Source organism: Callorhinchus milii, unplaced genomic scaffold (assembly GCF_018977255.1).
Source record: "Callorhinchus milii isolate IMCB2004 unplaced genomic scaffold, IMCB_Cmil_1.0 Scaffold8, whole genome shotgun sequence".
Lineage (NCBI taxonomy): Eukaryota > Metazoa > Chordata > Chondrichthyes > Chimaeriformes > Callorhinchidae > Callorhinchus > Callorhinchus milii.
In genome coordinates, this window is record NW_024704749.1 from 13,725,441 (window position 1) to 13,745,840 (window position 20,400).

Genomic DNA, 20,400 nt, shown 5'->3' on the forward strand with positions numbered 1-20,400 from the left:
GTTCAAGCGTGAACCTAAAATAAATGGAGAATGTCACCGGGAAATGAAAGGCGAGATGGAAATGATACTTGAACGTAGGTTTCTTCGCATGCAGGTGTTTGATGTAGTTTTTTTTTGTGTGTTTTTTTNATTCTCTCTCTGAGTGAAGTTACGAGTGAGTTTTTATTGCTGGGTTTTTTTTCGCTGCACGAGTAGCAAAGCAATAATGCTTCCAGTGGTAAAGTGATAATAATCATCCTTCTATTTGACACAGGACCTGTAGCGCTAAAGTGATCGCAAGTGCTCGAGGCCGATCACTTGTCAAGTGTAGTGACCGAGTAGTTTACAGTGTATCCCGTGAAGCGCTTTGAGAAGCCTCGAAGACGTGACAAGGCACTATATCAAATGCAACGATTGTTATTATGATATAAATATTAACTTCGCTCAGCGGAAAGAGTTCTGTTTATTTTCTCTCTCTCTCACACGCGCGGGCGCCTGTGTGCGCAAGTGTGTGAATTGTGTTTAATTTATTCTGTAGCGCTGAGTGGAACATTCTTTTTACCTAATCGGCATCCTGTCGGAAGCTGTTTGGTCCATTATCACAGTTTACCAGTGACAGGTGTTAATGTGAGAAGCAATCCAAATCAAAGGAGCTAAAAATGCACACTGCTGTCACACGCTCCCCAGGAGCAATTCTTCTCAGTGGTTTCCATTCCGATCATTAGCATTTACCATCAGGCTTCCCTTTAATCCCTCTGTTGTAGCGATCAATCTGAAAATCACTCATTACACTATTAAAAATCAATATTACTGCGGTTCCTACGAGTTATTTCTCGTTGTTTGTCACCTCCCACCGCAACTATTCAAATGCCCTCCTCACCGGTCGGTCTCCCCAGCTCCTCTTTGACCCTCCCTGTGCCTATGGTCACCTCCCCCTTCCCCCCACCCCGTCCCTGGGTTCGGTGTCAAGCGGTCCGAGACCCTACACTGTGTGACGGGCGCTAATAGATGCAAATTGTTGGTTATTATGGTGGTGGTGGTGGGCAGTCCTGCCTGGGTCAGTCAGTGGCGCCCTCTCGCCTCTGAGTCTGAAGGTCGTTGGTTTAAGCTTCACGTCAGGGGTTTATGAACTCGCTGATGCTCCAATACAGATGAGACGTTAAACCAACTTCTGGTGGACGCTAAAGATCCCGCAGCGCTATTCGAAAAGAGAAGGGATTTCCTCCCAGGGTCCTGGCCAACACTGACAAAGTTGGTGATTTTACTTGACGGCTGTTTGGGGGGACATTGGTGTCTGTGGCCTTTACAGAAGGGAAAGTAATGGGAGACTCATGTGGAGTGTAAACCCAGGCACAGATCAGCTGGTCCTCATGGCCTGTTTCTGTGCTGTAACCGCCAGTCTATATAAATCTACCTAAATAGCATCATAACAGCAAAGTGCGTAGGACAATGTAACTGCTTTTTAAAAAAAAGCGTAATAGCTTACACAGAGGCTTTGTACTGCATTGACTGCAATGCTCTATGCCTCGCTTTTCACATCATAACAAGAGCTAGGTCAAGCCAAATTCTAGAGGTGTAGCTTTTGTCAAGAAGCTTTGGTTGGCGGAAAAAATTGAATGAGAGTCATGTTTGTAAAATAATTTCAACTCAGATGATGGCTCTTCTTTCTCCCTTCTACCAAGTCCTTCTCACGTTACACTTCATTATATTAAATCCATTCATCTTGGCTCTGGCTGCACTGTTTGTACAGCGATGCTGAGATTTCTCTCCTCTCTCTCTCTCCCTCCCCCCCCCTCTCTCTCTCTCTCTCTCTCCTCCCTCCCTCCCTCCTGCCCTCTCTCTCTCTGCACTGGTGTTCACTCTGATGAAGGCGTGCTTGAGCAATCTTCAGATCTATGATCTGATGGGTAACTAACACCAGAGAAAATAAGGTGGAATCAATCACAGAAGTATAGAAAATGGGGAGAGGCCGTGTTAAGGTTTGCCCCCGAGACTCCACTCCACATTATGGGCCACATTCTAGCTGAGTGTGCGCAATTACCTTCCAGCTCTCGGCTGAAGCTGAGGAAAATGTGCTTTGCGAATATTGACTCTTCTGCGTTTGTCTGCAGAACACGCAGTCACTGAAGTTTGTAGTCAATCCGGTGAAGCACTTTGAGACATCCCGACGAGGTGTGTCAGCCCGGCTCGAAGGGTAGCGCTCTCGCCTCTGAGTTCAGCAGGTTGTGGGTTCGAATCCCGCGTGGGGACTTGGAATCACATCGTCTTAAGGTGACGCTCCAATGCAGGGTTGGGGGGTGTTGCAATGTCGGAAGTGCCGCCCTTCGGATGAGACGTTAACGCACCCTCTCGGTGCAGCGGAACTGGAGAGAGACACGCAGAAAATGCCAAGTGTTGATTTATTGAGGGAGAGGACAAAGATGGCAGCTTTGGCCCTGGAGAAGCAATTTCATCCTCTCTCTGTTTGCTGAAGCTCGGCAAAGGGAGCGTTGCTAAGCCAATTATTTTTTTTCTCTGGGAGAAGTGGCACAATCCTTAAGCCCTTAACATAACGCAGCGGCTATGGTAGGAGCTACTGGTCTCAGGCTTGTGGGGAGCCTTCTCCTGCACTGGATAATCAGTCCTCAGCCAGTGTTTGTACCGGCCGACTCAGCAATTCTGTGCTCGTCAACACAATGGGGCCATTTCATTTATCAACATAAGAATTTGCTAAGTGAGAGAAGACCAAGCTCCGTCCAGTTTGCCTTCCGCCATCCCATGTCGCTTGTACATGTCGCGTCCCAAACTATACACTGTATCCCCCAGATATTACTGCCTAACAGAAATCTGCCTCATTTGTTCTTGAAAGAATCGACGCTTTCTGCCCGAAGAGCCTGTTCCGTCCGTTTGCTGCTCGCTCGCTGTCGTAGCCTTCCCGACTTTTTTTTAAGTAGTTTTATGGCCAAAGAAAGGCACTTGTTCTCCAGCTGGATATTAATGAGAAAGACTGACCAGCTCAGCTTCCCGTGAGACCTGGTGCAATTATAGTAATAATAATTATTATTATTATTATCCATTCACCATGACGGAGTGGGGAATTTTGGGAATCGGAGCAAGACATTCCTGGTTGCCTTGTTAAGGGCTCTGGCTCAAAATCACTGAATATTGAATCCTCAGTGTTTTTAAATATATATACATATATACCTTCCCCACCCCTGGGCTCAGTGTCATGTGCTCCACCACTGTCGAGGCTTGAGAGGAGGGGAGGTGGGGCAGAGGGGATCACAAGGTTATTGGCAGAAAAGATTGATGACCATTTCAGACTCTTGACATCATACGGTCCATGTCACCGCAGGCTAACTTCTGTTCCGTCACTTAGTGCTCTGATTAGAAAATATAGTTCAATTGCACCAGAAAACTCACGCCTGAATTCCGCTCTGGGACGCTGTACAGGGGGCGCTATATAAATGCAAGTTGTTGTTGTTTTAGCTACATATATATGTGTATATAACATACACGCAAACTAGAAGTAATAAATGACTTGCCGATGAAATAACGTTGGACATGCTGAACTTTATTAAAATAAAACACAATAACCATGACAGGCCCCAAACCGGTAAGTGGGGAAAGGATTAGAAATCGAAAAGCTCTTTATCAGAACTCTTGGGCAGTGTGCCTGTCTTCCCTTACAGTAAAAGGGGAATTTGTCAGGCAAGTGTAAGCATGTATTAGCGGTGAAGGCTTGAGAGGAGGAGAGGGGATCACAAGGTTATTGGCTATTAGTATAAGCAGAAAGGATTGATGGCCATTTCAGACTCTTGACATCATACGGTCCATGTCCCCGCAGGCTGATTTCTGTTCCGTCATTTAGTGCTCTGATTGGAAACGATAGTCCATTTGTACCAGAAACTCACGCCTGATTTCCGCTGAATCGACAAATATTATTCATCAGCTTCGAGAGCCTTTTAAAATCCACCCTGTGGTGCCAGAGGAGGGCGATTTATGTTGCGGAGCTGTTTTGTGCTTATTATTATTATTATTATTAATTACATTTGTTGCAGCTTCTTTTCATGTCAGGAGGAGATTCCACCGTGAAGTGCTGTGACTGTTTTGTAGGCGATCGCGGCAGTCAATTTGCGTGCAGCGCGACGTGCCCACAAACAGCCACTGAGGCGAGCGACAGATTTTATTTGGGAGGTTGTCGGCCGGGGTTTTGGGACAGAGAAACTCCATTTTCTTTTTGAATAGCACCGCGGGATCTTTACCATCCGCATGAACAGGCACAGACGGGGCCTCGATTTAACAGCAACAAACTCCGTTGGTATAACGGCTTTCACGTCCGTAGGACGCCCCGAGCCGCTGGGCAGTCGAGGACTTCGCACCCCGATCTGGGAGTTGGGATCAGGAGGGGTGGAGGGCAGGGAAGGTAAGGGGAAGGAGGGTGACGGAATGACTGCACAGTGGAAGAGTTAGGAAGGTCTTGAGACAGGCCTCGAAGGAGGCACGGCGGTGCGCGAGGCGAAGGGACTGGGGGATGGAATTCCAGGTGATGGGGGCAGAGAGGCTGAAGGCCCGACCGGCCGTGGTGGGGGTCTCATTCGAAAGACTGGCAATCCAGCGACTGCCCCCCCTCCAGGCCCAGCGCTCGTTTCTAAGAAAATACGCGTTTGATTTTTAAAAAAGTACAGAAAATATACAGTCACCTGACTTTACAGAATACTCTGTGAAGCGATTTGCAACGTCTCGACGACATGATAAGGCACTGAATCAAATGCCAGGATTACTATTATTATTATTATTATTTATTATTACCTAAATATGGGAGCGAATGCAAAATGTAGCAGGGAATATTTGTCAGGTTAGCAAATACCTGTAGCTCAGTGGTTAGAGCACTCGCTTTGCAAGCGAGAGACCTGAGTTCAATTCCAGACAGGGCGAAACCTTGGGCAAGTTTCCTTACTCCACACAGAGCCTAATAATAATCCCTCCAAAACCAAAAACAATAATAAATTGGTCATTTTCCATCCATGACTGTTTGTGGGACATTGCTGTGCGCAATTGGCTGCCGCGTTCGCCCACAAATATACAGTCAATTCACTTTACAGTGTGTTCTGTGAAGCGCTTTGGGACGTCCTCCCGACGTGAAAAGCGCTATATCAAATGCAAGGATTATTATTATTATTATACCAGGGAAGCTACTCTTGTCATCGTAAGCTCCTAAAAAAGAATCTGGCAATCTGTTCCCGACACTTAGAAATGGGAGATAAGTTTCAGCTTTGCAGTTTTCCAATCGTTTATCACATAAAGTGCAGGGATCATATCATTTAACAGGGGGAGAATCTTGGCTTGAATCATTGCATCTGCACCTGGTGCGTTAGCTCTCTGCCGACAAAACCCCAACCTCCTGTGTTTGGATAGCAAAAGTCCATCCCATCTGTATGGTGAATACCTGCTTGCTGTCAAGCTGTGTGAGGCTCGTTCCTCAGACGGGTGGATAAATGCTCCTGCCTCTAATGAGCTGTTGAGTTTAAGCTCCCTGCAGTCAGACGCCGTATGTCCGTGCTTGGGAATCACAGCCGTCTTCATTTACTACTGTGCTGCATGGGTTGAATCCTGTGTAGCGTAGCTGTAGTGGTTAGAGCTCTCGCCTCGCAATCCGACAATCTACCAAATAAAATTGGACGCTTTGTGGGTCAATGCTGCGTGTAAAGTGGCTGCCATGTTTGCCGACAGATACAGTCACCACGCTTTACAAAGGCCTGGGCGCTCTGAGACGCTATCCCACGTGAAGTTGTGGTTGTTTACAGTATATCATGTGAAGCGCTTTGAGACGTCTGCTGTGCACAATTGGCTGTTACGTTTCACCCACAAATATACAGTCAATTCACTTTACAGTATATTCTGTGAAGCGCTTTGAGACTTCTAGAAGACATGATAAGGCGCTGTATCAAATGCAAGGATTATTATTATTATCATTATTTTATTATTATTATTACGTTCTCCAGATGTGAAAAGCGCTATATCAAATCCAAGGATTATTTTTATTGTTACATTTTATCACATTAATAATCACGTACACTCATCATCGAGGTTCAGAATGGTAAAGAAGCCTTGTCGGTCCATTTGATCTCAATCCATTTGAACACCAACTCTATTGCGTTCCCATTAGGGAATCAAGCTGTTTCAGAAAATGTTTCTTTAGTGTGCTGGATGCCAATTCATTCCTGACATTGATTGCTTTTTGTGTAAATAACTACTACATGCTGGACGTTTGCCCTAAACAATATATATGCCCTTCTCAATGCTGCACCCACATAAATAACTAAGCCATAACCTGTGAGAGTGTCTGCATTGTATAGAATAGAAGCTCGGAGGTAGAGTGCTAGCAATTAGCTTCTGATCCAAACAGATCAACCACAAAATGAGGGAATTTGATATGTTGTGCTCCTGCTTATCTGGCATTATCATTGAAATGCAGATTTGAACAGAAGTTCACTGGTTATGAAGGGGCCAGTGGGAAACTCAGCTTGACGGATCCATCAGTGGAATTTGATGGTAATTTGGCAGATCTGTAGTTAATTGGAGGCTAGCTGCATTTATTCACTCTGCAAAGCAAAGCCAGACGGGTTTGGCATTGCTTTCTGTTAGACTCTTGTTCTTCATCTCTGAAAGCCTGCACTGCAGACGCATTTATTTACCGTCTTTCGAAATTGATGGTGTGTGGCGTGGCTGGGTTCGTGACTGTGTAACGATTGGACACATATTAGTGGAGGGCCATAGCGTAGTATTTTATTACGTTCGCCTCACAAGCGAGAGGTCCTGAGTTTGATTCCCGGGCGGGGCGAAACCTCTGGCAAGTTTTGATGTCTCGATGACATATATCAAAAGCAAGGATTATTATTATATTTTTTAACAGATTCGGTCGATGTGCTTGTTAACGCATCAAACCTGTTAAGGAACATCTATCACATTTACCCCTTTGGTGGGTTCAGATTGCAGTGCAGTACAATACAATCCTGCCTTTCACGTCGGAAGTATGAAGTTATGAATTGAATTGCTGCACGTAGGTAGCAATCTTTCTCACAAAAAGATCATCACTTTTACCTTGGTCTGATAGCGAGTGACGAGACTGACAGACTGACTCCCCAAGTTTAAGCCGCGTAAAAGTGTGGAGCATTTTGTCAAACTATACCCTTTTTAATAATAATATATAATAGGATAATAAGATCCTTGCATTTGATGTAGTGCCTTAACATTTCATCAAGACGTCTGAAAGCTCTTCACACGATGTCCTGTAAAGTGTGTTTTGTGGACAACACTTGGCCTAAGATGAATGAGCCAATTGTCTCCATCAGAGGCCTGTTTGCATATCATTGACACCAAAGAGAATTCACCGGTCAGTCGATCGGTCGTCTGAACCCCTGACATTCTTGTTAGATCAGTGGGTGTTGGGTCCTGTGTTGGGAGGACAGAGCAAAGTGTCCTGGAGTGCTCTGTTTACTCCTCTCGTCTCCAGGCAACAGGAACAATCTGACGGCATAGTAATGTGCAGTTATTGCTTTGCCATCTGGTCTGTGCGTTTGTACCTCTGCTGTTCTGCATTGGAGCGAGTGAGTCGTAAACGTATGGAACAGGCTCCCGAGGGAGATGGACAGCTGAAAGTGTCAATTCTTTCAAAAGCAAATTAGATTTCTATCAGGGAATAATATCTGGGGATATAGTATAGAGTTTGGATACACGACAAGTGCTGGCAACTGCCAGGATGGTAGAAGGCAAACTGCATGGACCTTGGTCTTCTTTCGTCTCGCGAATTCTTATATTCTTCTGAGCTGAAGGTTCGACTGCTATTTGGAAGTCAAGCTTCCCTGTTTCCTTCGCTATTTCAGTGGGTAATGCTCTCACCTCTGAATCGCAAGGTTGTGGGTTGGAGCCTGACCTCAGGACTTTCAGCTCACAGTCTAGGCTGATGCTCCATTGTATTGCTGAGAAAAATCTGCCCTTTAAATGGCCAGATTGGCAACTGGAGAGAAATATTGATATTACTGACTAAATCTGGGTGGAATTTGGAAACCTTAGATAGAAACCCTTCTGTTAGAAATTCTTATTCTATACATTTAAAAGAATGGAGTGTAATCGTCACCTGTGGAACCATGTCCAGCCTCAGTAATTGTTTACAAAGAGACTGGGGATATGAATCGAAATCTAGAGAGGGGAAGATATGAGGTAGATTCAGTCTGTTTTTCTCCTATTTTTATCAACAACTATTGGCTATAAAACATTAAATGTGCGGTAAAGAGGTGGGAATTTGGTCCTGGCATGAGTCAGGGAATAAGAGAGTTTCTTTTAATTGATTCTCAGCATGATCCATGTTATGAAATACTAAAGTCATCAACGAAAGCAATTTCCTGTTCAATCTCGCTCTCACTTGGGTGTCTGCTGGATTCTCATAAATCTGGCACGCACTGATCCAATGGAGAGGACAAGAGCTTTGAGCGCTGATAAATATTCAGAATCTCTTCTTTCTCTCCCCTTCGTTCTCTCTCCCTCTCTCGGTGTCTGGGATTGTTGGTCAAAATAGTGTTGTTAAAATTTGGCATTGCGTTCATTGAACCCAGGTGACGTTGTTGGTGTGGAGTTTATTATTCTCTTCCACACACACTCCCGCAACGCTGTTTAAAAAGAGAAGCGAGTTTCCTTCCCCCCACCATCACACCCCACCCTGACAATTCTCCCCAGATAAAACTGGCCATTGGCTTCATGGCTGTTTGTGGCGACGTTGCTGTGAGAAAATTGGCTGCCGTGGAGGGCGAGGAGGAGGAGAGGAGGGAGAAAGGGTTGGGTCTCGAGCCATTAGTGGATAGAGTACAAGAAGAGATTTGAGCAATACCAGGTTTCTGATGTCCTAATAATGCTGAGTTACTGAGGCAGCAGATTGAGAGCAAATGAAGCCAGCAATATATAGAATTTTTTTAAAAAACAAGTGTCCAATTTCTGTGTTCTTTGCACCACCCATTACCTTTATTTTACGACACTGCTGTGCGCAATTGGCTAGCGCCTTTCGCACACAAAATACAAAGTCACTACACTTGACAGTATATAATATATATAATACACACAACATTGTGAAGCACTTGGAGATGTCTCAATGAAGTGATAAGGCGCTATGTCAAATACAAGGATTATTATTGTTATTATTATTACCCCATGCGTGAGTTTGACTCCAATATGAGCAGCAGGTGTGTTTGTGTGTTACACAGACTCGACAGATTGCCATGTGCAATGGGAAACTTAGTTCCGGGATCTGCGTAGCTGAACAGCCAGGAGAAAATTGGCTTCAACTCCCACAGTGTAAACCCGGAATAATTGATTGTAAAAGCTGCAGAAGCAGCGTAGCCTTTTGTGACGTGTACAGACACGGCTGATTTTCGGTTGTTGTCGACCAGACCTCTATCCTACCTTCCTTGCTCCCATTTTGAATTCCTTTGTTTGGAATGAGCAGCGTAGAAAATACATTTGCTTTCTTTGTCGGAGGAAAAAAATGTCCTCAGGCAAAGAGCTATTGGATCTCCCCACAGAGTATGGCAGAGCCCAGCTGTTTGCTGGTAGATGTTGCAGTGAATACCCATTAACCCTGTTTACACATAGCCCAATCCAAACTCCCTCGTTAGCCTTGTTGGGAATTGGTGTCAGCCTGGCTCAACTGGGAGTGCTCTCGCCTCTGAGTAGGAAGGTTGTTGATGTGTGCAATGCGCTTCATGGGGTTTTACTGTAAAGTATTCCGATTCTGCATTTTATGGGTGAAAGTGGCAGCCAGTTTGCGCACAGCAGTGTCCCACAAACAGCCTTGCAGTGAGTGACCAATTTTATTCGGGGGATTGTTGGCCAGGGATCGGGAGAGAGAGAGAGACACTCCCTTCTGTTTGTGAGTAGTGCTTACGGATCTTGAACATGCACCTGAACCGGCACAGACGAGACCTCAGCTCAACACCCCACCCAAAGGACAACAACAAATTACACTTGTTCAGTGCCCTTCATGTCGGGGGGTTGGGAGGACAGCTCCTCCAACAATGCAGCGCTCCCCCCCCGCCCACCCACCCCAGCAATGAGCTGGAGATTCCGTACAGAGTTCAGGCTTTGGGGCTCGTTTCCACAACCTTCTGAGGTAGAGGTGTGAGTGCTGTCCAGTGAGCCACACCGACACCTTCCCTAACGACAGGCCGATGATGTCTCTGGTGGTTTGCTGGATCTCAGGGGAGTTTCATCGTTGAAAAAAAACAAAGAAATACTGAACGCAGAAACCTCACAGAGATCGACGGGCGATGAGCTACTTATAAGTAAATAGACTTGGAAAATGGAATCCGAGGCAGGAAAGTGCTTCTGTCGTTGCTTTTATCCGGTTTAGCTTCAAGATTCTGCAGACGTTATCGATTTTGTTTTGTGAATCGGAGAGACCGAAATCAAATCATGAGTTGCCTTGACAAAACCGTGCTCCGGAATATCATAAAATTACATAGTGGTGGGACGTGTAACTTTACACTTGGAAAAGGTTGAAATGATGGATATTACAGTACATGATAGGATCAGATGTGGTTTGCATTGATAAACACAGCGCTGCTGTGCTAAATTGCTACTCTGTCAGACCTTCGTTGGTTCCTACACTGCAAATCTCGCTCGCCGACAAAACACAACAGTCACTACACTTCACAATAAATCCGTTCATCTTGGTTCTGCCTGTCCTGTTTGTGCAGTGGCACGGAGATGCCGGGGAGAGAGCAAAACAGCAAAAAAAAAAGAAGTTATGAATAGTCCGGTCATGTATTTAATACACTGAGTGTTAGTACCGACGGATTGTAATCAGTAGGTTAAATTCCGGTGTCAGAGATAGACAGAAATGAAACCGGTTTCACAATGCTTTTGCTCTTATGTCTTCCAAGAAGCTTTAAAAAAATAATCAAGTAATCAAGCTTGATTTTGCCTTTATTCTTTTTGCCTTTTAATCCTTCGCTTTTAAGCGTCCTGAGACGCTGCCCTGCATGAAGGGCACTATATAAATGCAAGCTATATCAATCTTTTTTGGGGGTCCTAGCCTGCTGCAATTATTCCTCTTTTGCTTTGGTGCTAATTCTTTTGTCGTTACAGTAATCCTTCCTGGAGAGTTAATGTGCTGACTCTTTATTTCTTCCCCTTCTTTCGTGCAGGATTTTAGCCACGGTTGGCACAGACTTTGACCTGAGGACCTTGCGGGCTGTTCGGGTATTACGACCTCTGAAACTGGTGTCAGGAATTCCAAGTATGTTCTTTGTATGTTCTTTGCATTCACGTTTTACTTTGGTGCACGTCAGAGGCGGGATTGCAATGGTCTGTGTATGTTGTTCATTCCCTCTCACAGTGCTTAAGAGTATCCTAACCAGACTGAGAGTTCCATGCATCCCACCTGTACGTGGAGATGCCCATGTGTTGGAATGGAGTCCGCGCTCTCTCTCCTCAGAGGGACACACCTTGCTGAGCATATTCCGGAGAGTATTAGGCACAGGTTGCCAAGAGCCAAAGCTTGGGGACCCAGAGTGTGTTTTGGGCAAACTGCCTGAGTCTAACCAGCTAAAATCACATAGCTCGCCATTGAGGGCACTGTCTGGCAAGTTTTCTCACTGTCTAACTAGATTTGGATCACCCTACCTGTTAATTGACTGTTCTCCCCTTCCAAGTCCTACCACAGTATGTCAGGGAGAAGGTATCCAATTGACAAGGTTACATTTCACAGATACTCATCATCAGGAAAACGAAGAGGAGAGATCCTTTACTTTACATTACACGCCATTTTCATGGCGATGGCTAATTTAGTTCCATAGTAAATTAGCAGTTCTGCCTAATAAGCTACGGTCATTGGAATGTAGCAAATTGCCTTTCAGTGACTGTCGTTCATCAAATTGTGCCTTGGATCCCGATTAGAGATGGATTTCACTCTGCAGCAGAGTCATTTAAAGTGTAGCGCTCTGAACGTCATCACTTGGTTCTGTTATGTTACTACCCCCGAGGGTGGAGGGAATATGGGAGGGCCCATTTGAAGCAGAAAGCAGTGGTGTAATTGTTTTGCCCACAAAACACACAGTCACTCCACTTTACCATCTATCCTGTGAGAATATCACCATGCTGTGCAACCTTAAATATTAGGATAACAATGATCTGAAAGGCTGAGGTGAGGTGGAATTTCAGGGACTGTTGCAAACATCTACAATTAACACATCAATCATTAAAAAATGGTATTGAAAGGGTCACTTTTTCCCCTCTTTGCCTCCCGCCCCCCCCCCCCCCCCCGCCCACACACACAACACACATTGTGAACCAGGTGCTAATTGAGTCTTGTTTCCATTAAAACTGCATCGCTGCCTATCGATCACACAAGCTTTCCCAATAAAACTGTAGATCTCAGCGATTGACCTGCTGTAAAGTTTAACAATGTCCACGATGTATCTATCGATGGCTGGTTACCCTGATCAGTACGTGTGGCATTTACTACAGGTTGAAAGTCGCACCGGTTTTGCTCTACAGAAACCCAGTCCTTTGTGCGAGGCGTACTTAGTGGTTTTTTTAATACGTAAAAAAATTGCCTGATTCTGTGATATTTACTTCAGTGTTGATCTCGCGTACACAGCTGATTCTCCACCACCCTTTTGTTATCCAAAAAGGAATGCACAGTCACTGCACTTGACAGTGAATCGCGTTCACCGTTTTGAGACGTCCTCTCGACGTGAAAGGCACCGTATCAAATGCAAGGTTATTATTATTATTCCCCACATCTCTCATCTTGTATTAATAATCATAATAATAATAATCCTTGCATTTGATATAGCGCCTTTGCAGTTGAATACACAATCACTACACTTTACAGAAAACACAAGAGAAGCGCTTTGGGATGTTGCGACCTTATAAGATTATGACAACCTTAACTTTTAGCTGTTGCATTGATCATTTAATGAAGGCTGAGAGATCCATTGTTTTGGAGGAGCGTAAGTCCCTCTGTTATTGTATCCCATTCCACAATGAATGGCTTCGGAGAATAAATTACCAACGCTTGATTTATTAACAATTTGGGTTTATCAAGCAAAATCTTGAGTCATTTATGAAGCTCACAGTACGAGGCGGCTTTAATATTTCATTTTGAAGTAAAATTTAGGAGCTCATTTTTTTGTTGTTAGGGTCGCCTTTCTAAAATCTTTAATATTGACAATATTAAAAAAAATTATCTCAATTTGGAGCTCGTTGAATACTCTAAAATATATATATATTTTCATTTGCTGCTGAACGCTGAGCGTGAAACCATTTCAGCCTATCAGCCAACCTCGTTCCGCAAGCTATTCGTTCACCCACCAAGGTAACACCATGTGTAAAATAGTTGGACGACAACAACAATTTACACTTATGTAATACCCTTCTCAGAGCTCTCAACAGTGGCAGAGCCTGACGCTGAGCTGGGGGCGGGGGTGGGGGGAAAGGAGGAGGGAGGTGACCATAAGCACATTCGAAGAGGAAAGTCTTCAGTCATGACCTAAAAGAGGGGAAGGAGGGGGCAAGATGGAGGGATTGAGGGAGAGAGTTCCAAAGCTTTGTGGGGTAGTGGCTGAAAGCACGAACACCTTTGTGGTACATCCTGTGAAGTGCTTTAGAGGACTGCTCACCACATGAAAGGTGCTGCGTACATTACAAGCATTCTCATTATTATTATTAACCAACTGATGTCCTGTGTTTTTGTTCCTTCAGGTTTGCAGGTCGTGCTCAAGTCAATCATGAAGGCGATGGTGCCGTTGCTTCAAATTGGGCTTCTCCTGTTCTTTGCCATTGTAATGTTTGCCATTATTGGCCTGGAATTCTACATGGGAAAATTTCATAAAACCTGCTTCAGCTTGGATACAGGTAAGGAGCGAGAGTCAGTCACACTGTGGGACGGTCTCTGCCATAGTTTGAAGGTCAAAAANGCCAGATCTTCTGCAGCCACATGGACAGTTTGTGCCCAGTTCTATCGACAGCTCTGCGTTGTTGGATGAGACGTTAAACCGAGGTCCCGTTTTCCTGCTCAAGGTGGGACGTTTACAATCCCACGGCGCTATTCGAAAGTTGCATCCAATTTCACTGAGGAATGGAGTCTCATGAGTGATGGATGAGAATCCTAGTGTTTAACAGCTGACGAAAACATCGCTGTCCTTTTGTTCCCAGGAGAGACGGTGGCAGAGTTTCCTTGTGGGGAAGACTCGGCTCGGCAGTGCCCGGATGGGTCTGATTGTCGAGGATACTGGACTGGACCCAACTATGGGATTACCAACTTTGACAACATCCTGTTTGCTGTGCTGACCGTGTTCCAGTGTATCACGATGGAGGGCTGGGTGGACATTCTGTACAATGTAAGTACATCGCGTGCGCTCAGACCCTGTGTGGGAGTGACACAGGGACAATGGGAACATTGCTTGACTCGAGCTGGGTTTTCACTGTGCCATTGGCCGTGACGCTTGGGTGAGACTAGGAACAGGAGGAGGCCATTCAGCCCACTGAACTTTCTCTGCTAGTTTACTGAACCACAAGGTCTTTTGACGCCTTTTGTCCTGATTCCTCACCACCATTGCTTTCCGAGAGCCTATCCTGTTTATGCGGAACGTAGTTCAAGTCGAGCCTTTTATAATTATATTTGCAATTCCCAGTGGTTGCTGTGAAGCGCTTTGAGACGTCTCTAAGGCGCGATATCAAATGCGAGAATTATTATTATTATTTTATTCTTCTTCTTCTAATAAGTTACCAGGAAACCTTTTGTAATGGTCCTTAGAATCTCTGTTATACCGAACTCAATTGTCTGTGATGAGATTTGATTCAGATTGAGGAAATGGGTGATTTGGTCGTGCTGTGTTTTGAGAGAGCCTTGATCCCCGTCTGCTTGTCAGTGTTGCACAGAGGGATCTGACTCTATACCTGGGCTTAACGTATGGGTTCTGTCAGCTCTCAGGCAGCTTGCTAGATGGGCGCATCACCATCGGGGAACGAATCATGCATTCTATCTGCTTCACACCCCACTGACTGCGTCTCGCCTGTTCTGAAAGCCCGCAAATCCTGGAATCAGTGACCCCAGAGGAGTCCCATCACAAAGGGGGTTCTGCGTTAAGCTGACTCGCTGTGACAAGTAGCTGGGGAAAATGAGGCAGAAGCAGAATTTTAAAGGAAGATTACAGTAAATGCCATGCTGGACGTGTGTGCTGGAGTGATCGCTCGTTGAATGGATTGACATTTTACTCCCAGGGCATTGTGACATTCTCGAGGATTAATTTATTTAGTGTGTATCAGCTCCGTGGAATAGAATCGTTCAGTGTTCAGCTTTTGCTCAGGAAACCAATAAGTGGGAGATTGTTTGAATCCCCACTTAGCACTTTGATGTCAACTCGAGAGACGCAATGCTCCAGGTCATTAAATATGCTTGTATCAGATCTGAATGTACGGTAGACAGAGTAAACTACTTTATAATCTTGTGTTGAAAGAGATAGGGAGCTGTGACTGTTTAATTTTACCGGTGCTTTCTCTTCGTTACGTCGTCAAATTTTTGCATTAACAACATTCTCTGCCTCACCCTTGCCATTGTAGCAGTGTCTATTGCAATTAGACCCAAGGCTGCTGTGTTACATGCTGTGCCTTTATTAAACCCCTTCACCCTGTGACCTGGCTATCAAGTCAGCCAGTCCTGCAGATAAATCGATCGGCTGTTTGTGGGACATTACTGTGCGCAAATTGGTTATCCTGTTCGCCTAAAAAAATGCACCTCATAGCAAGGCCCCATTGAACCATTACAGCTATGGGTTGCATCAAATGCAAGAATAATGACAAATGTCATTATTATTAATATTATTATTAATTTAATTACAAACCAGAGAAGGATTAGTGTTACTGTGAAGTGGAGTGAGCGCGTATGTTATAGGTGAATGCAGCAGCCAATTCTGAGCACGGTAACATCCCTCAAAGAGCTGTGAAGCGAATGCCTGAAGTTCAGCTCTTATGTAAAGATTAATAATATTAATCCTGGCATTTGATACAGTGCCTTATTACGTCTTCGAGACGTCTCAAAGAGCTTCACAGGATACACTGTAAAGTGTAGTGACTGTGTGTTTTGTGGGCGAAACGCGACAGCCAATTGCGCACAGCATTCTGTGCTCCTTGTTCCTAGATGGAATAGAATTATTGTGGAAAGTGTGGCTTAGACACAGATGCCATCGCCAGCGTAGCTCAGAGCTGAAACGTTTTGTGCGATGAGGTAACTATTTTGTGGGCAGCCGCTTGTTTTATTTCCTGTTGTAAAGTTAAACGAATGACAGTCCTTTTTTGAGGCATTAAAACTGAAGTGAGTCATCAAAGGGGAATGACGAGAAGGTATGGCGAAGCTGCTATGTTTGGGCCAGACTACTTACCCTGCAGCGGCATGGGGACGGGCAGAAAAGAAGAGAGAGATTATCTAAGTTTGTGCCTTGAAGCAGCGCTCGCCCACGCGCAGAGAGAGAAGCTGTGGGTGTCTTCTGAATCCTTCTCCTCTTGCTGCAGCCCGATTCAATCTGAGAGGCTTTCTCGCACTCAGTTGAACTCAAGATCCTCAGCGCTGTATTTGTAGACGATTTACTGCAGCCTTGTAAATACTTACCAGCAACGTAGGACATTATAATGATGTGCGTGTCAGTGCATGTCGCAGTGGGAAAGCGCTCGCCTCAGAAGGTCATGGGTTCAGGCCCCAGGTCGGGGACTTTGGAACGCATCTTGTCTAGGCTGACCCTCCAGTGCAGTGCCCCAACCCAGGGGATGCACTGCATTTGTCGGAGGTGCCGTCCTCCCCCAGTTGAGTTGTTAAACTGAGGCCCGTCTGCTCATTCAGGTGGAGTTTCTCTCTCTCCTGGCCGACAATCATCCCGAATAAAACCGGATGTTTTTTTCTGGGGCTTTGCTGTAGAGGGCATGTTGGCTGCCGGGTTCATCTACGAAACACACAGTTACTCCACTTGGCAGTGTAGCCTGTGAAGCACTTTTTCAGAGCGACCTCCTGAATTGAAAGGCGCTGTATTAAAAGCACAATATTATTATTATAATTCTATGGGTCCACACTGCCCCTGACATCTCTCGGTTTAATGGCACAGCAGGATTGGTCTGTTTTTTGTTGCGTGTTCCGCCATCCACTTGGTTGACCAAACAGGTTATAATAATAATAATAATCCTTGCATTTGATACAGAACCTTACCACATCGTTGAGACGTCTCAAAGCGCTTCACAGAACATATTGTAAAGTGAATCGACTGTATATTTTGTGGGCGAAACGCGGCAGCCAATTGTGCACAGCAGCGTCCCCACAAACAGTCGTGGATTGAGTGACCAAATTTTTATTATTATTATTAGGGCGAGAGGGGAGGAGGTTCTTGCTACACTGTGAAGCTAGCATGATGCCTGGTTGCTAATCTTGATGTGCTCTGTAACAACAAGTGTAGACGAGAGAGTCATCGACTTGAAATTCTAGGAAGCTTTTGAATCACAGATTGGTATCGAATATATTGGCTTGTTGGCAAGGAGACCGACCCATGAGCAGTTTTCCAGTAAATCTCGGTTTCCCGGTCTGCAATTGGGCTCGCGGACGTTTCTTGGAGATGGAGAGAGAGAGGAGGATTGGGGAGGCGAGGAGAGGAGGGGTGCGGGGGGTTCTCTCAAAGAGGGAGAAAAAAATCCATCTTCTAGTCGCCACTGTAACAGATCCGCTGTGAACCTGAGAGCAACAGCGCTGAATACCCTTGACAGCTTGTGGCTGAATCTCCCCGCACGTGACCTGCTGTGGTGAGGCTCAGATGGATGGTTGCATTACAGCAGACAAGGCAGGGCGAGGTTGGGGCTTGTTCCCGATGGACCAGGTTTTCTGTGCGGAGAGAAATCAAGGAGGAAGGATTACCAAGTGTGTGATGCACACTGGAGCCTGTCCGTCCGTCCATCCATCAGTCAGTCGTCGCTGCTCTCTCTTTGTTCTATGAGCAAGTATGTCTCTCCCCTTAATTTGTTCTCTGTGGAGACAATCAACAGCAACAACAATAAATCACACTTGTATAGTCCCCTTCACATCGGAAAGACGTCCCAGGGCACTGGACAGTCGGGGCGTGGGGTGGGAGGGGAGAGAGAGGGGGTACAGAGGATAATACGTGACTTTTGTAAGAAATATCACAAAGCACAGGTTATGAAATACCATGTGTTTTGTCTTCACGTCCTGAAGCATAAATGCAATCAGCTGCAGAGTGTTAGATCCATAGAAATTTGCAGCACAGGAAGGAGGCCATTTGTCCCAATGCCACGTCAGATACCCGGCTAGCCCCAAAAACAAAATGTTTCAATAAAACAGCAACCGTCGGGGAATGATTCTAAATATTCTGATAGCCTGTGCTGTTGCAAGTGCTGCATCAGATTAGAATCGTTGCCTGATGGGTTGCTCTTTTATTAATACATTCTGTTTTGGGGATAGCCAGGTGTCTTGACATATGTGAAAACCCATCGTGCTTAAGAGCATCCAAACTAGACAGAGTTCCACATGCCACTTGCACATTGAGATTTACCTTTGGTCTGTATGGGATGTGCCCTCTCTCTCTCTCTCTCTCTCTCTCTCTGTCTCTCTCTCTCTCTCTCTCTCTCCCGGGAGGGATGCACTTTACTGACATAATTCGGGAAAGCATTAGACATGGGCTGGCGAGAGCCAAGGGTTTGGAGGGGATGTGCCGGCCTGGAGTGTAAAAGGGCGATAGAAAAGCAGCAGGTGTACATCTCAGTTGAATGACGGCAGCTCTGACAATGTGATGCTCTCCCATCGCTGCCTCGGAGCGTCAGCCTGGACCACGGGAGCTTTAAGTCCCGACGTGGAGGCTCGAACGCACAACCTTCTGATTCAGGGATGAGAGAGAGTGCTACTGACTGAGCCGGGCTGACGTGGAGCTTGAGTGGAGTGTAGCTTGGCTTATTTAGCCAACTGTGACTGAACACTGTGATGTGTCGAGGCCTACAGATGCCAGGTATATTTGTAGCGTATAAGAGAGGTAAGCTCACAGCTGTACTGTTCTGTTCATTCATTCATTCTCTGAACATGCTCTAAGCTGTTGGAGGTGGGTGTCCGGGAAGACAGTGATGGATTGTTGCTGTGTTGGTGATCCTGTGATGTGATGTGGGTTTTATTTCAATTGCACACTGTAGCACTCACTGCGACCAAATGCTTGTGCTCACATCTCAGCACAGAAACACAATGATCTTTAAGATCCTGGGTTTAAAACCACTTAGTGGAGTCCTGTAGCTCAGTGGGTAATGCGCTCGACTCACAAGCGAGAGGTCCTGGGTTTGATTCTCGTGCAGGGCGAAACCTTAGAGAAGTTTCCTTACTCCACACACAGCAGTTCACCTAGCAGTAAGTAGGAACCTGGTTGTTAGTCGATTGTCGGATCGTTTTCCCGGGGATAATAATGCCCCCCCCCGCCCCCAAAGCAAATAAATAAAAATAATTTGCTTACTGAATCCACCACTGTTTGTGGGTGCCTCTTGCAGTGCGCAATTGGCTGCCGTAATTGTGCCCACAATGCAATATATCCCATGAAGCGCTTTGGGACGTCTCAACAACGTGGTAAAGTGTTATATCAAATGCAAGGATAATATTATTATTTACAGTTAAGCCTGTGAAGGACTTTGAGACATTCTCCCGACGTGATAAGGCGCTGTGCAAAATGGCAATTTAAGAGTTATTATTATAATGCAGAAAAATAGTTCAAAGACATTTAAAGACCGGGGATAAAAATTCCGTTCAGTGTCCAGCTCAGGCATTGACCACCTGTGTGGCTGGTGGTGAGCATTGGCTTTGGGCAGTGCCGTTAAAGGTGCAGAGTCTGACTGACGTGCACGGGAGTAATTGTAATGAATAAAAGGTTCTGAGAAACTCGAATGGAAAGAGATCCATCTGATGTCCATGAGATTAACACACCGATTAGGGAAATGGGCTCACAGCGATAGCCCCGCATCGAGTTCCTGGAAGAACAAAGCAGTAATAGCATTTAATAGCTACAAGTGCCATTTGCAACACAACAACTCTTATTCCCCGATACCAATTTGGCTGTGGTGTGAGCTGATAAGAATAGAGATGGAGCGTGTGTAAATCACAGACGCCCTTTAGCAGGTGTGCCTCACTGTTGGAAAGATTTACTGCATGAGATACAACACTGAAATGTTTCCTCTTTCTTTCCGGGGGTAATAAGCCCTCCAAAAAATAATAATAATACCTCCAAAAATTAATCATAATAATACCTCCAAACAATAATAATAATACCTCCAAAAATACTTACACAGCTAACCCGCTAACTACTATGCTACGGGACTTCACAGAACCCAGACGCTGCACCTTACAGTAAATGCTGTGAAACGGTT

General features: G+C 45.3%; 1 protein-coding gene across 1 annotated transcript in view; it reads left to right on the forward strand.

Annotated features, from left to right (window-relative positions):
- The window catches only part of cacna1ba (calcium channel, voltage-dependent, N type, alpha 1B subunit, a), a 127,171-nt gene that overhangs the window by 32,232 nt on the left and 74,539 nt on the right, over window positions 1-20,400 (forward strand). The window contains exons 4-6 of the mRNA XM_042337397.1: window positions 11,157-11,248; window positions 13,717-13,869; window positions 14,170-14,354. Of these exons, the coding sequence (XP_042193331.1) occupies window positions 11,157-11,248; window positions 13,717-13,869; window positions 14,170-14,354 (430 nt within the window). The remainder of the gene's footprint in view (window positions 1-11,156; window positions 11,249-13,716; window positions 13,870-14,169; window positions 14,355-20,400) is intronic.